At 39.4% G+C, this 18,424-nt stretch overlaps 2 protein-coding genes across 2 annotated transcripts in view; one reads left to right on the top strand and one right to left on the bottom strand.

Annotated features, from left to right (window-relative positions):
• The first annotated feature begins 164 nt into the window (after positions 1 to 164).
• Positions 165 to 9,924, top strand: LOC137993055 (WD repeat domain-containing protein 83-like). The gene is made up of 4 exons (XM_068838710.1): positions 165 to 539; positions 3,184 to 3,362; positions 5,837 to 6,013; positions 7,791 to 9,924. Exons 1-4 carry the CDS (start codon positions 234 to 236, stop codon positions 8,047 to 8,049), a joined length of 921 nt encoding a protein of 306 aa, XP_068694811.1. The 5' UTR covers positions 165 to 233; the 3' UTR covers positions 8,050 to 9,924.
• The window catches only part of LOC137993054 (putative methyltransferase C9orf114), a 12,982-nt gene continuing 4,360 nt past the window's right edge, over positions 9,803 to 18,424 (bottom strand). The window contains exons 3-8 of the mRNA XM_068838709.1: positions 17,535 to 17,636; positions 15,649 to 15,737; positions 14,538 to 14,727; positions 12,973 to 13,176; positions 12,152 to 12,353; positions 9,803 to 10,540 (exon numbers count right to left, since the gene is read on the bottom strand). Coding sequence (XP_068694810.1) covers positions 10,306 to 10,540; positions 12,152 to 12,353; positions 12,973 to 13,176; positions 14,538 to 14,727; positions 15,649 to 15,737; positions 17,535 to 17,636 — 1,022 coding nt within the window. The 3' untranslated portion in view covers positions 9,803 to 10,305. The remainder of the gene's footprint in view (positions 10,541 to 12,151; positions 12,354 to 12,972; positions 13,177 to 14,537; positions 14,728 to 15,648; positions 15,738 to 17,534; positions 17,637 to 18,424) is intronic.

The raw sequence follows: 18,424 nt of genomic DNA, 5'->3' as shown, positions 1-18,424 counted from the left end.
AGGACATCCGTGAAGGTCGAAAGTAACCTTAACTGGTGACCCAGGGATTTCATGTGTCTACGGTCCGAGTTTTGTCGATCCGATCCGATCCGGGGAAGAGGCTAGCATTCTGGACATCTTGTGTATGCTTACACGAGCAGTTATTGCTATGAATGGTTACCTAGCAGGTGAAAGCAATATGGCGGACAAAGCGTGATTTTTATCACCAATTTATTGCAAACTTTTGGCGAAAAATGGACCTAGCTCTTCCCTGCAAAGAAACTAATAAGTTGGAAGGACATCAGGGGGCTGTTCGAGCTGTGAGATTCAATTGCGATGGAAACTACTGTTTAACATGTGGTAGCGATAAACTTCTAAAGTTATGGAACCCTCACAAAGGTGTACTTCTCAAAACCTACAGTGGACACGGCTATGAAGTACTTGATGCAGCAGGATCAAGCGACAACAGTAGATTGGCTAGCTGTGGAGCCGATAAGACCGTGGTACATTGGGATGTAGCTACTGGGCAAATTATGCGACGTTTTAGGGGACATTCCAGTGTAAGTGTGTAACCATTGGTCCACGAAGCTTAATAATAATAATAAATAGAGGATATTACACGGTGGCGAGAAGATATGAATTTTATGTTCGAGTGGCATGAACAATATCTCACGAGTGAGTGAAGCGAACGAGTGAGATATTGTTCTTGTTACGAGAACATAAAATTCATATCTTCGAGCCAACGTGTAATGTTCTTTTTATTATATGGAGACTAAACATTGAATATTTCCGATTTTATTGTGTTTCAATTAAGTCAAGTTTTACAAATACAGCTGGGCTTTATAGCAAACAGAAAATATTATTCTTCGTGTTTGCTTCTTCGTGTTCTCGTTTTCAAGTTTTTCTCTAAACTCTTTAACTTCTTCGTCGCTGATGGACGCAAACCTGCTCACCATGCTTTTATTCTAAAAACCAAACGCGACGCGAGAAACCAAGTCAACAAAAGCAAAAGGCGGGAATCGTGACGTCATTGAACAATACGACACTCACAAAGGTGACATACGGAAAATACGCCACTCGGGTCCCGGATGAAGTGGCGTATGGAATCTACGAGTGGTTTAGTTCCCAGTAAAACACTCTCCTCCATATAATAATAGCTCCTTATTGGCTAAACTTCAGAATACCCGGCCACGATTACGTGACACTAAATGCCTGCTCCCGTAGTCCCGCAGTCAATAAATATTTGCATATGGAAACAAAAGAAAAATACTTAAAAAGCATCCTAAACATTCATAATAGCCAATCTTAGGCCTAAAAACTTTTCTTTAGGCCTAATTAGGCCTAAGGTTAGCTGTTATGAATGTTTAGGATACTTTTCTTCTAAACTAATTAGACCTAATATTTTTCCACTACGGAAGCACTTGTTGTAGACCCAATTAATATTCATTTTTTTCTACTACGGGAGAGTGCGGGACTGCGGGAGCACTAGTTCTAGACCCATTTAATATTCTTTTTTTTTCCTCTGCGGGAGTGTGGGAGTGATATTTTCACTAGCCCAACGTTCAATGAGCCATAAAATTAATAATCTTTTTTTAATTTAATGATTACAACACGACCGCGGGACTGCGGGAGCAAGCGTTCCATGTCACGCAATCGTGGCCGGGTATTCTGAAGTCGCTAATAATAATAATAATAATAATAATAATAATAATAATAATAATAATAATAATAATAATAATAATAATAATAATAATAATAATAATAATAATTTAGTTGGTGTTCACTCCATTTAAAATCAGGAGTTGGTCTGGGGCGAAGGATCCTATCCCTGCGGGTTTACGATCGCGAGTCATTTACGAGTTTTCATGTGCAGGCTGTAATGCCTGTTATATTGGTGAAACCAATAGGCACTTCGCCACTCGCATCCGTGAACATCTCGCCTCCGACAAACATTCCCACATCTTTACGCACTTGAGAGGTTCTGAAAATTGTCGCTCCCGGTGTTCAGAAGACTGTTTTAAAATCCTTGACTCTGCTTCCACACGTTTCCAATTGAAAATTAAAGAAGCCATGCATATCCTTTGGGAGCAGCCATCTTTAAATTCCCAAGTCAAACATCTTAATTTATCCCTTTCATACTTATTAGTTTCTTTTCTTAGCTTAAATAGTCTGTTTTTTTCTGTTTTGTTTCGTGGTTGTTCTGTTCTTGCCTTCATCCTTAATTATTCATGTCATATCTCACTTTGTTACACTATTTATTGCTCAACTTTAGTTTATTTCTCATTGTACAACTGACGATGGATGATGTTTCATCCGAAACATGTCTTGATTAAAGATGAATTTCAAAAACATTGTATGGATCATCAAAGCGAATAATAATAATAATAATAATAATAATAATAATAATAATAATAGATGCGATGTTTAGTTTTTAGACAATTTGCCCCCCTTTCTACCCGAGACAATTAGCCTCACTGTAACACTGTTGTACAAAGGAAAGGTTAAGGAACTTTACTTAACTGTCTAGTCATTCTAGCGCTGGAGCACTAATTGGGAACACTGTAAACTGAACTTAACAATGAAAGCAAATCAAGTCAAATGTTGGGTTTTTTGGTTGTTGGTTTTTTGTTCTTGTGTCTCCGGAAAATAGCACTTTTAATGCTTTCACTCCCGTGGGGTTTCCCATTGACGAGTAAAATTGTCTGGCGTTAGACAGAGAAAAATCTATAAGTGGCACTCTTGGGAGTGAAAGGGTTAATGGGGACATAGTTTTTGAGTGAATCTAGCTGTTGTTAACCCTTTCACTCCCGTGGGGTTCCCCATTGACAAGTAAAATGGTCTGGCATTAGACAGAGTAAACTCTGTCTAACGCCTATAAGTGGCACTCTTGGGAGTGAAAGAGTTAAAGACCTAATCCCTTGGGAGTTGCCTCAGTGTTGATGTGGAGGGTGTAAACTACAGGTTGCATGTCACTATTTCACCATAGCTGAAACAATCCAAAACCTTAGTAATGCTACCAGTAGGCCTAAAAAATACAGGTAGTGTTTAAGCATAAGGTTAGCATTTTGTAAAGGTTTGGGTTGTTTCAGTTACAGAAAGACAATGGCCTGCAAACCTAACTGGCAACCTGCACTTTACATTGTACACCCTCTTGTGTTGATAGCTTTAATGAAAGCTGTGTAACTGTTCTTCCCTCAATTATAGAGAGTAAACTGTGTGAAGCTTAATCAGCCAGACAGCACAGTAATTATCTCGGGATCATATGACGCTACCGTGCGTTGCTGGGATTGCAGATCTCGGAGTCCTGAACCAATCCAAGTAATAGATGATGCCAAAGACAGTGTGTCATCAGTGGTGGTGTCTCAACAGGAGATTCTTTCTGGGTAAGTGTAGAGAAATTTAAAACTGCCAACACTCCTGAAGTCATTATGCCAGGCTCTTATAACTGGGGATGCAAAATTTTAGTTCATCCTTGTGCAGGCTAATTTTCACATATTTTGGTTAAGAAATGCAATTTTCCTTAAGTTGCTCATAACTGCATTAAATGTAAATGACCTGTTTTCTGTGGTGACTGCTACAGCTTCCTGGCTCAGGACCGGTGGTCTATACATCTGCAATGCCTATTAGTAAGCCAAGTCTGGGAATCAGACCTGGGCCACATTGGTTGGAGACGAGTGCTCTCACCACTGCTCCAAAAAACCCCAGTCCTGCAAATGTATGGGAGAGAGGAGTCAACTGGAGTTCCACATAGCCAACGCAGGGGATTTCCAATCCTCGGAAATCTGATATCTCGATGTAGAATGTAACATCAACAACCTCACCACCTTGAGCCAATGACTCCATGTAGAACTTTTAATGATAGTCGACACTGCAGCACCAGTGTCAATCAGGCACCCAACATCCACACCTCTCAACCTAACTTTAACTTCTGAACAATCTCCTACTGTGTTCTCAATGATTAAGTCTCCATCCGTTAAATGCTCACACACTGCATGACTCGCTGCAGTGGGCCCAGTCTCTTAAAATTTTTCCCCAGAGTATCCGGCTGGGCAGGAAGGGTTGCTGCTCCAGCGTCCTTAGCTTTCTTGGGACAATCCTTCCTAAGGTGATCAGAGAAATCACACCAGCAATGCCTATGTTGCCCACCACCATGAGAAGAAACATTCACTCTATTCAAAGCAGAAACAAGGGGTTCAATCTGCTTTTGTTGCTCTGCTTCTTTAAAACGCTCTGAATATCCTGAGCTGCCACATTCTCCTGAACTAACATGCTTTACCGTGCACCAGGTTTACTCATCAGCTTCAAAACACTATCACACATATCAAAATAGGGAAGCTCTGGGTGTTCTGAATTAACATGCAGTATTAAACTCTTTTCTGAGGCCTGCTTCATGAACAACTTCAGCTAGGTAATTCTAAGCTGAGAGTCCCTCCCGGACTTAAAGGAACTGTCCAACTGGACTATGTAATCAAGCAATTGCACCAAAGGCAATGAACATGATGCAAGATCTTCCCCTTCTTTTTGCAGGTAAGAAAAGAAAAGTGTTGTAACTGAGGCAAGCTGTCCCCGTCACCGAAAACAGTCAGAAATACTACAAATATCTATTTGGGATTAGCTTTGATTTCATCTCCCCCAGGATCCCTCATCTAGCCTCTCCGGTGAGGTGTTCTAGTTTGCTCTTTTGTCAACCTCTTACTTTCACAAATAGATTTTCCATGCTCGATCCAATCTTCAGCTGAAGGGTGAGTTCCTCTTACAGGCCTCCCCTTGAATCTCTCTAGCTTTTGGGAGGGGCTGAGATACACAACATGTTCTTTCTCCCATCCTAGACCTTTTTCATGCGTAGCATGCTTGAGCAGCATTTTCACCGTCCCTTCCATGCTTTTAGCAGTCTTTTGAGCTTCCTGCTCCTTTTTAGCAAGCACCACTTTCAATGCCTCGATCTCTCCCTTCAGGGTTGCTAATTCTTTAAAACACTCATGGTATAAACATTTAATACTCACTGCCTGTCAACATCCCACCGACAGGGCCTTGATCTTTTGTATAAAATCCTGCTGACTACGCCACATGTGACACAGGATTTTCAAACGTTTCTTTTACGTGCTTTTAAAAAGACCCTAGCGGCTACATGTAAATAACCTGGGACCTAAGTAAATGCAACTTTCATGTGCTAGTTTTTTTAAACTCTAAGGCGCATCCACGGTCCAAAGGCCCATAGGGTCACCATGCTGCATTTGGTATGCACTCTCACAAGAGATTTGTGTCGAAGCCACAAAAGAAATAAAGGGGCGCACACGTTTTAACACGCCTATAGCTGATAGCTTACTTTCCGGGACAATTCGTTATCTTGTCGCCAAGAGAGTTGGTCCTAGAAATTTAGTATACCGGTAATCAAGACTATTGTTTACTACTCACTTAATATATGACCTTAGCAACGACTAAGGTTATTAATCTCTGTGTGTAGTAGTTTTGTAAGCTCCCTAAAATGTTTAGTAGCCAGGCAAATACTAATGTTATTAGAATTAAGATACCATCAGGGAGACGTTCTGCACGCAATTAGGCAAAACGTTTATGTAAAAAGAAAATAGGTGGCTAAGTATGCTACTGTGGGGGCACCCCACACATTATGGTGTGAAAGGAGAAAAGAATGCCATCGACGCTACACTTCTGGCTACAGTTACGTAGGTGAAAGTTCTCGTTGTCACCCGTATATGTTCTCCCACCTACAACCATTCCAGTTCAAAGTGGTCATACAGGTAGGTGTAGAGTCACTGAGGAAATTTAACTAAGAAGCTTTGATACTGAGAATTGTAAATGAAAGACGATTCAACTGTCTTTTTTTCTTAATTGTTACAAGGTCGGTCGATGGCAAAGTCCGTAATTATGATATTCGAATGGGTCAACTTCGTGTCGATTGTATTGGCCAGCCGGTAACAAGTGTCAGCTTTACCAAGGATGGGCAGTGTCTGTTGGCATCAACTCTTGATGACACCATTCGCCTGCTGGATAAAGACACCGGAGAGTTGTTAAATGAGTAAGTAGTTGTGAGATTTCTCAAATTCGCAAAATGTTTGCGCCCAAAACCCCCGTAATCGCGGCAGACGGCGCTTGGAAAATTTTCCGGTGGAATTAGACCGCTGCTTATCAGAACCTTACACCTGTGAGTAGGCCAGAGTGAAATGTGTCACTCTAAGGGGCTAAAGGGTTTATTAAACTTGAAAAGAAACATCTGTTGATTAAAACCTGCATAGCTCCAGCTCCGGAGAGGACGTAATAATAATAATAATAATAATAATAATAATAATAATAATAATAATAATAATAATAATAATAATAATAATAATAATAATAATAATAATAATAATAACTTTATTTAAGTGTCAATGGATTTAGCCCTAGATCGCTAATTGGCGAAACTAATGAAATTAACTCACGTCAAATCAAATATTGGTTTTTGTGGAGAGGGGTAAACCAGAGTACCCGGACAAAAACCTCTCGGAGCAGAGAAGAGAACCAACAAACTCAACCCACATATGACGCCGAATCTGGGAATCGAACCCGGGCCACATTGGTGGGAGGCCTGTGCTCTCAGCACTACGCCATCCCTGCTTCCCGTAACGTATCACGTTCCGGGCTTTTTGTTTGGAATAAGAAGTTTAACAATTTTCAAGGACTTTTGCTGGAGACAATTGTCATTCAAGCAAACCATACAGTGCAAAGTCAGTCCAATAGAAACTTATCTGTATTTCCTGCAGCTTCTTTTCATTCACGCAGTAACACTGATCTTCTTACTTATTAGTATGCCAGAAACAAAAATTGGAACGCCGTCAGGGGAAAAAATGCTTGGACTTTTTAGTACCGATAGGCCACTTTCGATATATTGAAATTCAGTTTGAAAGATAGGTTTAGAGGACAAAGATGCTACCGATCAACAGCTCCCGTACGCTCTTGTAATTCGCTTGGTCCACGAATATAAGCTATATTGTTATATAGCTGATTTTTCCCCCAGCAGCGTGCGCTCTCATTGGTTACTTCGAGGTCACATGACATCTAACAATAAAACAGATTCCCGCCAAAAGTCTCTGAGCGGGCAATAATGCAAAATCCATGACGTCAGAGGGTAACAGTGCACTGTTACCCACGAATGTTGACCGACGACTGTCGTTGCTGTTGCCGTTGCGCGTTTTTCTTTTTGTGCTATATATCAAATCACTTAATGACTGGTCGCGAGGGAAACAGTTCATTTTGTTTCCCTCGAATCTCAATGTTTTCCTCTGCTGCACCTCGGGGAAACATTGAGATTCTCGGGAAGCAAAATGAACTGTTTCCCTCGGGACCAGTCATTAAGTGTTTATTGTTTGACTTTTTGCCGATTCTACTTCTCACAGTAGTTTTGACACAGGTGCTACACGAGCGTGGGCTCTCATGACATCATACGAGTACCTAGGCCTATAGCTGTACATTTAGAATTACACTGTGCACTTACAGTACCAATAATGATCATATAGATTGAGTTTCAATCGAGTCTCGTAAAACCAAAATCAAAGTAATTACTTTGGCCAATCCAAAAAGGTCTGGACGGAGATAGTCCAGTAAACCAATCAAAACTCGAAGTAATTACACGTAGCGGACACAAAGCGCGGGAAAATGTGCACGCGCGAGCCACGATTAGTTTTGGTTTCTTTTCTGATTGGTTGAAAAGTGGCGCGAGAACTTTGAACCAGTCACTGAGTGAAGTAATGCAAAACCAAAGCAAGTCGCTAATTACTTTCGACACTCAATTTAAAACCGCTCTACTTTTGCTGATTTAGGTTCACAGGTCATGTTAACAAAGACTACAAAGTTGACAGCTGTTTGAGTAGCAGTGATGCACAAGTTGTCAGTGGCTCAGAGGATGGTAGGATATACTTCTGGGATCTAGTGGAAGCAAAGATCATACACTCCCTAGAGAAAGCACACGCGTCTGTTGCGTATTCTATCTCGTATCATCCAACGGAAACCTGCCTCTTGTCTGCATCTTCTGATGGAAAAGTCAAAGTTTGGCATGACTCAAATTGGGAACCTGAGTGAATTATAAGTCGCAAACTGATTCACTTCAGCTATTTCCTCGTCATGCTACTATTTGATGATAAGACATTACAGAAGTCGAACCTAATATATGCCAATGTCTACAAAATTTGAGCTGGAATGAAAACCAGTACTTACACTCTAGTACTAGAGTACAGGAACTTGCTGGACAAGCTATCAAGCATCCGTATTGTACATCTGCTGGCATATTGCACTCAGTCAAGGCTTTTAAAACGCTTTGGGTATATCCCCTAAATGGCTGGGATAAATCTTTGCGGTAAGTCAACTGCAAAAATACGGATTTAACTTTTGAGAGACCTAAACGGGGCAATTTTTATCAGCTTTTCAGCATCGTGAATGATGGCCTTGACTTGATAAATAAATTGAGATTCCAAAGTCTGAGGATCTCGAAGATTCCAAGCGCTTCTCTGTGTTTTCACTGTCCGCAACGTGCATGAACCCGATTGGTCATCGTCAAACTGAACGCCACAAGTCGCTACTCGTGCCTTCTTCGTATCAATTTGGTACTTTAGGGACAACTTGAGAGATTGTAGAGACTTCAGTCCATCTGCATGGTATGGACAGCAGAGCTTGCACGGGATCTTGAGACTAATGCCTTGTATCCGTCTGAGAAATGGCCCCTACAGTTTTTAACTCATATTGAGCTATTGTGCTCAAATGCGTGGTTAATTCGAGAGTTTGCAGTCGGCATCTAGGCATGAAAGTGTGTGCTATGTTTGATTTCCACGCCTACCTCATCGAAAGTTCAATATATGGACGCCCTGCTCTTCCCATGCATGGTTTAAAATTCGTGCGTGCTATCGAGTATGGACCTCTTCAGCTTGTACCTTGTTTCCCATTTCAGACCACGTGACGTTACTCTAGGAAACATTTTCTTTCAAATGTCGTCGTATGCACGTGCACATGTAGACATAAATTTTGAAAAAACAAGAGGAAAATTCCCTTGAAAGCATTACGTGGTTTGAAATGGGAAAACAAAACGTACAAGCTAAAGAGGTCTCATTTGTTGAACGAAATGATTCCTCTGGGGCTTCAGGGCTTTCCATAGCTATTACGTACTACATACTTAATTGACCACTCCCCATAGGGGCTTTTCAGGGCCAATCTGAAACAATCAACGAAACAACAGAACACAACAACAACAACTGTTAAGAATCCCAACTGGCCGGAGGCAAACCAGTTGGCTATTTACAAGTGCAGCTGGGAAGTTGAACCAGGGACTACCAGGAACAAATTCAGCGAGTGGTCAGAGCGGGTCTTGAACCCAGGATCTCCGGATCTCAAGGCAAAGCACCCTAACCACTGGGCCACACTGCCTCCTATTCAAGCGAATAGCTGATAAAATCTAACATGCACTGTTACCAGTGAAGCAGTAGTAATTTTGTAGGATCCGAAATTAAATTGTTCTCCACTGGTTAATTTCTCAGCCGTGAAATAGGGAACACAGACAGGGAGTCATACTATGAAGTGAAGGGAGGCGCCAGTTGGCGTAAAATAAGAACGAGGGACAACAACGCACTCTTTTCAGTGTCATCCGAAAAGGTGGAAACGAAATGAGGTGTGGTTTTCTGAACCCCACTTTGTGAAGATAGCCTTAATCCAGTTTATAAGGAAATACTTTTTAAGGCGATGACGTTGTTTATTTGCACAACTGCACTTGACCCTATTTTGCTGGGCAAAGTGGGATATTTCCCACAAAGTATTTGCAAAGGTCCAAAAATAGGATGCAGTAAAATGTAAGTTATTTCAGTCGGTGAAGACATTTAATAGATTAAAAAAACATGATTACAGAGAAATAAGAGGAGTATGTACACACATTTCGTTACATTGGAAAATACAATGCCTTGTCTTTAATTTTGAATCAGATTTATGCCTTTACTCAGTTTGATATTTCTGCTTCAGTTATCGAAAACGCGCAGTTGAAACGGATTTATCTTAAAATAAATAATCTCCATAGATGTGACGAATAATTACCGTAGCGAAAGGCATACAGCTACTGGTAACTACGGGAGAAGTGAGCTCTTGGGAAGTGAGATTTTTCCCTTGCCGCAATATCTCAGCTTTTGATCGCGTGCCATTTGAGAGGAATTGTCTGAATGTTTAGCCAAGGCCTATGAAGGGCGCTATTTTACAAGTCATGACAGCCCAGCGAGAGGTGCTTCGATAGCATGTCTCCGTCTTCCGTAGGAATGGCTTTTGTCACCCCCCCCCCCCCCTGCCCTGTTCCTAAGCTCTATTCTACGCTGAATTTGAGATGTTTGGTTTCCAGTTAGTAGCAATTGCTATCATTGGTCTCAGAGCAGACATAGTGACCAGTATTGCTTCTTCAGTCCTGATTGTTCCACTTCCTTGACCTGGACAAGTGTTCACATAATGATCAAACACAAGAGATGCCTCGTTAACTGTTAGTTGTTCATCAGATTCCAAACTGGCCTCGAGTCCTTTCAGCCCACCAAACACCACCAACAAATGCCTATGGACAGTCAAGAAAAAAAGAAAAGGCCAGGCTCCAGTTGTTCGATGGGTGGATAGCGCTTTCCACTGGATAACCCAATTGGATTTGCTACTGTTTATCCGCTCGACAGTGATTTTTCCGGTGGATAGGACTATCCACCTTTTGAACAACCGAGGCCTGGACTTTAAAATTCTGGTCCGGGTTGCTGGAAGCATGGTTAAATACCATGGAAACCTATAGGTTTTGATACCTCACGAGTAACCTTAAATAACGAAATGCACGAGCAAGTTCATACCATTTTTTTAGTTATTATATACTCAACAGAATTACTGGCTGTACCCGGCAGCTTCTGTACTGCACTCTATAACCTTTTTGTGCATTCGTCAATCAGAAATGCGATATTCTGTTCAGTTTACAACTTAAATATGTAATACAGAAACAAGCGATTTTCATAGGAGAGTCACTTGCCAGCAACTTCTAGAATAGACAAATCCTGAATTCACCCAATGCTCTTTTTCAAAGCGATTCTAACGATAATCTGTTTCCATTCACGTGAAAAGTAGACCTAAAATTCGCAAGTGGACTCACAACTCGGAACTTGTCATTTTAGTTTTGCTCTCTTACAACAATGTAATCCTAAAGGAGTTAAAACGACAATCGCGCAAATTTTCATGAGACAAGCAACAAGAGAAGGATTTGTGTCGTTGTCTAGAACTGCGGTTGTTTGGCTGCATTTATGTATAATTTATTGACTCGCACAAACTCAGTGTACTAGCGAGTGTCTTCTTCCAGAGATGAGTTTTAATACTTCTTCACCGTCATCTGGGTTACGATCGAGTTTTTATCATGTTCTACATGTAGTAAGCAAGATTATCACTTAGTCATCGTCAGAAACTGAAAGATAATCTTTTCACCTAAAAATCATATTTTGTTGCCTTCTGGACTGTAGTTGTAGTCAGAAGACGCCACTGAGAGAGAGAGTGTCCTCTTCAAAAAAATAAAACAGGATTGCGAGACCTAACTGGAACGAACCAATCAGTTGGTTGAGTGTTGTGGAATTGTTTTCCGTTGAACTTGCTGCGAAATTGATAACCGATAGTCTAGCACTTTCATAATCTAGTATTGTCAGAACGCACTTTCTTTTGCAGTGAGTTGTCCAATTAAGTCCCACATGACCCTTACCATTGTCTTCTTTTAAGCACAAGGAGCCTTAATTCATGTTTAAATCACAAAACATGAAGCGTAAATTACTGATAACAGGCCCTTGGCTAGCCTACGAATACAGCAATGGTGGTGAGCGCCAAGGATTTGCAGGACTTCAATGAACACCTTTGAGCAAACGTGAGGGCCTGCCATAAGGGCTTTCAGTGATCCTTACATCAAAATTTATTTGTGGTGATCTTTGAATGTTCATTCATAAAATTAATCATCTTAAGCCTCGTCCGCTAATGCACGTGTTTTATGGATTGTGAAAAATGCAACTATTTAAGATTTCAAGCAATTGCACCTTTGAAAGTAAACTTTAAAAACTGTTTTAAGAGAACTGCCTAGAACAAGCAACGCTTTCCAAATCCAAGCAACCTTGGGATTCATGGCTGAAGATCATTGTTCTCTGTACTCTATACGTACCTAAAATTTGGAAGCTCAAGATCATCAACTGGGGTGCCTCGTTCTGAAGTTCCTATGGTTACATCATATCCATCCTTGTATGGACTCTGTGTAAAAATTGCCCCGAAAGATGGTGCCACTCTGACACTGTAGCCCCAATAAAGACCATGCTCTGTTCTTGGGGAATTCGGTGACACAACTGTTCCAGAGTAAAATTTTGCACCTGAAAGCTCAATAATATAAAATATTAATACAGGTAAACTGTTGGGGGGCCCTTGGTTATGGCTGATTTTAAACAACTTTCACCCGCCGCCGATACAAGCAACTCTTTTCAAACTTTGATCCAAGCGAAGTGCAAATGCTTGAAACATCTGCTTGAAAATCTTGCTCAGTTGGATGAGCATAGGATTAACATGTGGGAGGTAGCAGGTTTCGACCCTTGCTGGACAACACTCCAGGTTTGTAATGACAGAGGGAGAAATTGTTGTGTTTGCGATTACATCTCGGTTAGCCTTTCATTTCTTCTTGGATAAGGACTACATGTACATGTATAAACCATAGACCCCATCTCACAACCCTGATTTGTGGGATATTAAAGATTGAACTTGTATACTACATAACGGCGAAGAGTTGGGGATGGATTTCCTTGTGAGGTGGTTTGGCTTATTCTTTCTAGCAAAATGTGGCAGGCTTGGCCATGATGTCTTAAAAAGCCTATATGGTGTATGAGGCCACCTTAGAAGAAACAGCCGTACATTAGACTTTGACAAGCACTGGAACATGTAGATGTACATAACACTCCTGGATCGCTACAGGGCGTGATTCAAACAAAATGCACGCACCTGGTTTAGACTTATTGTCCATCTTAACAGTGACTCTAAGCCCTGGTTTCAGGTTTTTGTCTATCCTCACTTCTTTTCTCATGCCAACGTTAACAAAGGAACCACACCCATTCTTCACTGGTCTATCAAGCACCACACCATCTCTGAAAGGCATATCATCATCTATTTTCATGTGATGTGGGGTATCCAAGGGGTTTAAAATTCCTGTAGAATGACAAAGTCTCAGACTTTAGAACTTTAAGTGATCTATGGCACTTTTCAACATTATTTCACATAAACATACCATCTTATAATGAAACTTGTTGACCTATAAATGGTTCATTCAACCTGACAACTCAACAGCACAACCAGCAAAGAGTCACCTTTTCTGTCTAAAAGTTCATGGTAAAAATGCACCAGTCTTTAAAATAAATCAGATGGTTGAGACCACTGAAGAAGAGGGAGCACCCACAAAACGTCTGGTTTATTTCAAACACTGGCGCATTTTCTTCATAAACTTTTAAAATAGGAGAAAATTGCAAAGTGCAATGACTCATACTAAAGCTCTAATAATAATAATAATAATAATAATAATAATAATAATAATAATAATAATAATAATAATAATATTATTATTATTGTTTTTATTAGTGGGTAAATATCATTAACTATTATTATTATTGGAACTGTTCACGAGTCATAGCACTTCACAGTTTTCTCCTATTTTCTTAACACCTTTTTCTGTCTGTACTCTGCAGTAAGTCCTGTTGGTCAGGGTTAGTACTTAAATTGGTGGCCCACTGGGAACATTCTGTGTTGTGGGCTTGGGAGGAGCAGGAATAGCGTGGTGGTCATAACACTTGGCTCCCACCAATGTGGACAGGAGTTACATGTACATTTTGGTTGTTGCCATAGGTGGGTTAAATTTTTGCTGGTTCTCAATCTTGCTCTGATTGTTTTTCTCCGATTTTTATCATTTTCCCCTCATCAAAACTTGGAAAGTACCAGTAGCTTTTATTCCTGGAAGGGCTTCATGGGAGAATGCACTACGGAGTAAATTCACATTTCCAATTAAAATCAATATATAGTGTTTTTTTCTTTCTTACAGTACATGTACTTGTCAGGCTTTGTGAGACAATAACCATCAGATCTGGCTACGACAATGACATTGAGAATGAGTTCAATAGCAACTTTTCAGATTCACTTTGTGTGATCACTCACTTGTTAACCAATCATTATTGTTTGTTGCCTTCATATGACTAGATAAGCAAGGAATGAGGGTTAGAGTTCTGTTCATAATGATGCAACTAATTTTAAATGAAAATCTTGTGCTGATACTCAACTTGTACAGCAGTCAAATCTGAAGGTTGCTACTAGTTTCTGTGAATAGGAAAACCCTTTCAAGTCACAAAGCTCTGCGATGCTGACACATGACGATGACGCAATGCACATCTCCCATCAAATTTGCATAATTGAATGTTGGTTGAGGCACATGCACTGTACCTGTACATGTATGCGCAATCACATACATTAAATTTTGTAAAGTTACTTGCATTAAACTTGAAGTCAATCCCTACTGACAGTACCTGCATATTGCAAGTCATCATGTTTTGGAAAGAAGTTCTTCCTGAGATACTGAGGACACTCTAGGTACTGAAGGATTCTGGCCAGCAAGATATTAGGATCTGAGTTTCTCTTAAACCCACTCTGAGCCTTGCCATACTCATCAAAGATAATAACTTCATCTATTCTGAAAACTGCCAAAGCACGTGCTATCTGTAAGAGAACACAAAGCCCAGTAATCTTTTCAAAACTCAGGTACAACTGTGTACATTTAAAATAACCAGCACAACAGCTTCCTCAATGAACTTGTATTTTAATTTAAAAAGATGGGGTATCTGCAGGCATCCCAACCTAATTTGCTTTTGGAATGAATTAATAATGATATCAACTTTAAAATAATAATAGGTGAAAGGGTGATACTCTTATTATGTCCCCTATCTTCATTTGTTTGTTTTAAAACTCTATTGTGTCCTTCTATGTGGGAAGTTGTTGATTTTTTTACATTTGGTACCAAGTAATAATTTCATTGCTTAGAGTGGTTTTTAATTAAGTGTCGAAAGTAATTAGCGAATTGCTTTGGTTCATGATTCCTTCACTCACTGATTGGTTCAAAGTTCGCACGCCACTTTTTCAACCAATCAGAAGTGAAACCAAAACCAATGGTGGCTCGCGCATGCACATTTTCCCGTGTTTGTGTTGGCTACGTGTAGAGTACTTACTTACTTAGAGTTTTGATCGGTTTACTGGATTGTCTCCTTCCTTTTTGAATGGCCAAAGTAATTACTTTGCGTTTGGTTTTTACGACACTCAATTGAAACTTGCTCTAAGGTTCTACATGACTGTATAATATGTTATTCTCAAGTGTTACCAATGACATTCAATCCATGCCATGAAGCAGTATTCAAAAAAGTTTGATTCAAATTTCAATTAAGAAAAATACATCAGAAGCTGTCGACAAGCACTTAAATGGGAAGAAAAAACTTATGGTGGAGCCAACCTACATCTCACCCATAGATCCTTTGCTTGTAAAGCGCATTTGAATATGATAATAGAAAATGCGCTATATAAATTCATTACCATTACCATTACCATTACATCTGTATAGTTGACAATTTTTTTCTTCTTGTTCCTTACCTGGCCTGCCAAATATGTTTTCAATTCTGGAGACTGGGCATTGTCCAAGATGGACCCTGGGAGGGCAATACTTAGTGTAAAGGGACAGCCTAGAGAACAATCATGGCAATAATTTTAATCATTTTGAATCATTAACACGTGACACCAATCCATGTCATAGGGAGCTTAAGAGACTACTATGTACATGTATGATCTCACAGACGCAAATGAATCAAAATTCTAAACTACATCAAAAAAAGGGAAAAAAGTGTCTAGTTGTTCTGGCACTGGAACACTTATTGGGGACACTGTAAACTAAAATCAACAATTAACACAAATCAAATCAAATCAAATCAATTGTTGGTTTCTACCTCTCGCCGTAGAGTAGAGAACCAACAAACTCAAGCCACATATGACGCAGAATCTGGGATTTGAGCACGAGCCACATTGGTGGGATGTGAGTGCTCTCACCACTGCACCATCCCCGCACCCCTAAACAAACTAAAAAATTGAATATAAAATCATGTGGGAGAACATGAGGACTTCATGCCATTTATTTCATTTCCTGTTTAACCTCTGGATAGTAACTACAGTAGTAGACACAATTTAAATCCAAAACCAGTTGGAAAAACTGCCAATGATTTCAACAACTCCAAGTTACATGACTGTTCTTGTTCAAAATGAAATTAGTTCTAGCTGTAGCAGTTTTCACATTCTTGATTAAGCTTTCTAATGCAGCATGTTCATAAAAACGTCATAAAAAGTGATGTTGTATTATTTAAAAATAGGCTGATCCGTTGGTTGAGTTTTTTGGTGTGTGCACTCTGTTGGGGAAAAATTATCATTAATACAATGTATCATCAATAAAATTTATCATTAATTTGGTTGAACTCCACATTACTTCTTTTGAAAATTTGGTAAATATTATTAAAGCCCAATCCCCAGTTGTTCTAGATTTGATAATTCTTGTGGAAACAGGAGCTGCGGAGTACATTTGAAATTGGGGGGAGAGGGAGCCTAGGTTTTAGTATGGATCACGGAAGTGTGAGGGTAGGGGGGAAGAGGTTTAGGAGAAAACAAAAAAGGTGGGTTATTATAACAGCCCCTCCCTCTCCACAGCCCCCCCATGAAAGACAGGAAGAAAATGAGAGCCACAAGATGAAAATAAAGCCTCACTATTTTTTTTCTCTCCTTATCATACCGACCTTCATTGTTTTTCTTGCACTAATGACCCAAGACAATAATAATTATTACCTGAGAGAGTTGAAGGTTAAGAGTTTGATTACCTCGCAAAAATAATATTATAACCAAAATAGAGGTTAGTACGTATACATGGCCTCACAGAGATATGAAATTTCTCTTTGAGTGTTGACAAAATTTAATGTCACAGGCACGAACAGAGAACATGTGAATTATTATAATTATAAATTAATTTTTTCAACATGGGAAGAGAAATTTCTTATCTCCGAGTGGTCATGTACAATCATGTAATGTTCTGTTTATTATGTAAACACCAATGAAATACCAGACCATTTCCCTTTAATATTTTTGAAGTCCTAACCCAGAACAACTGTGTGATTTACGGGTATTATGTAACCATAGTGCGAAAGCTCACCCAGTATTTCATTGGTGTTTATAACATTTTTAACTACTGTATACAAAATAATTACAATGTTTTGCATACTGCTCTTCAAACATCTATCAACAATTGCATGAGTGTGTTTGCATAGCTCTAAATGGACAGCAGTCCAATAATATTATTTGGGGATGCAGTACAGTACGTACAGCTGTAGGCAGCATCATGAATTATTTTGTGAGGTAAAATTATTAATATAAAATGACTACTGTAAAACCTGGTTCTGTTGTTTTTTAAGTCAAGACATTTTATTTTATTCTGCAAGGGATACCTCTTCTGCTTGTGCCCTCTGTTTTCCTCAGTTTTGAAGGTGACTCTGAGTCATCTTGTACAGGTGACAGATCTGCTTTTCGTTTCTCAAGTTTGTTCTTTACTGCAAAAAGTAATGCAAATGTCCATGAACATTTTTAAAATTCTTAAAAAGACCAAATGGCCGCCGAGCGATGAAAGGAAAGTCATTAGTTTTCCAGGTCAGGATTCACCCTGGCACAGAGTGATACATACATGTATGTTCCATGTAACTGTACATTATTCATGTTTAACATGTGCCATGAACTGTTATGCAGCCGAACAACCAACCCTAAGAAGCATGCTACTATGTGCAGAAAACAACACCTTTGGTAATTCTGTGCAAATTACAACTCAATTCATATAATGTCATGTTACCCCAACTGCCAGTGAGCTGCTGCTTTGATTGAAGGAGAATTGTTGTTGTATAGATCATGAACGTGTGTCACCAAACTGGCTGATTTTCCCTCTGAAACTGTGTAAAAGTGTTTTTTTTTGTCGTGTAAACCACGGCAAAAAACAATATTTTGAAAAAAAAAAAGATTGTGATTTCTTATTCCTGTTCAATTCCTTTCTTCTATAATAATTATTATCTACTATCCCTGACTGCAAATTATCTTGGCTGATAGTGATCAAAGGCTCATACTGTTCACAAATTATTTTATTGAGCACTCACATTCAATACGGGTATTAGATTAAATCTCAGATAGAGAGACAGATTTATTTCGAAAGCTACGAGGCAGTCAAACATCATCAGGAAAAAATAACCATTTAACATGTGTTATTTTACACTAATTACAGTGTACAACAATAATTATTGCTAAGAATAAAATAAATTCTATTAATTAAATATACAATTAAATGCTAAAAATC

Source organism: Montipora foliosa, chromosome 2 (genome assembly GCF_036669935.1).
Source record: "Montipora foliosa isolate CH-2021 chromosome 2, ASM3666993v2, whole genome shotgun sequence".
Taxonomy (NCBI): domain Eukaryota; kingdom Metazoa; phylum Cnidaria; class Anthozoa; order Scleractinia; family Acroporidae; genus Montipora; species Montipora foliosa.
The sequence above is the reverse complement of the archived record's forward strand: the minus strand, read 5'-3'. Positions and strand labels throughout refer to the sequence as shown.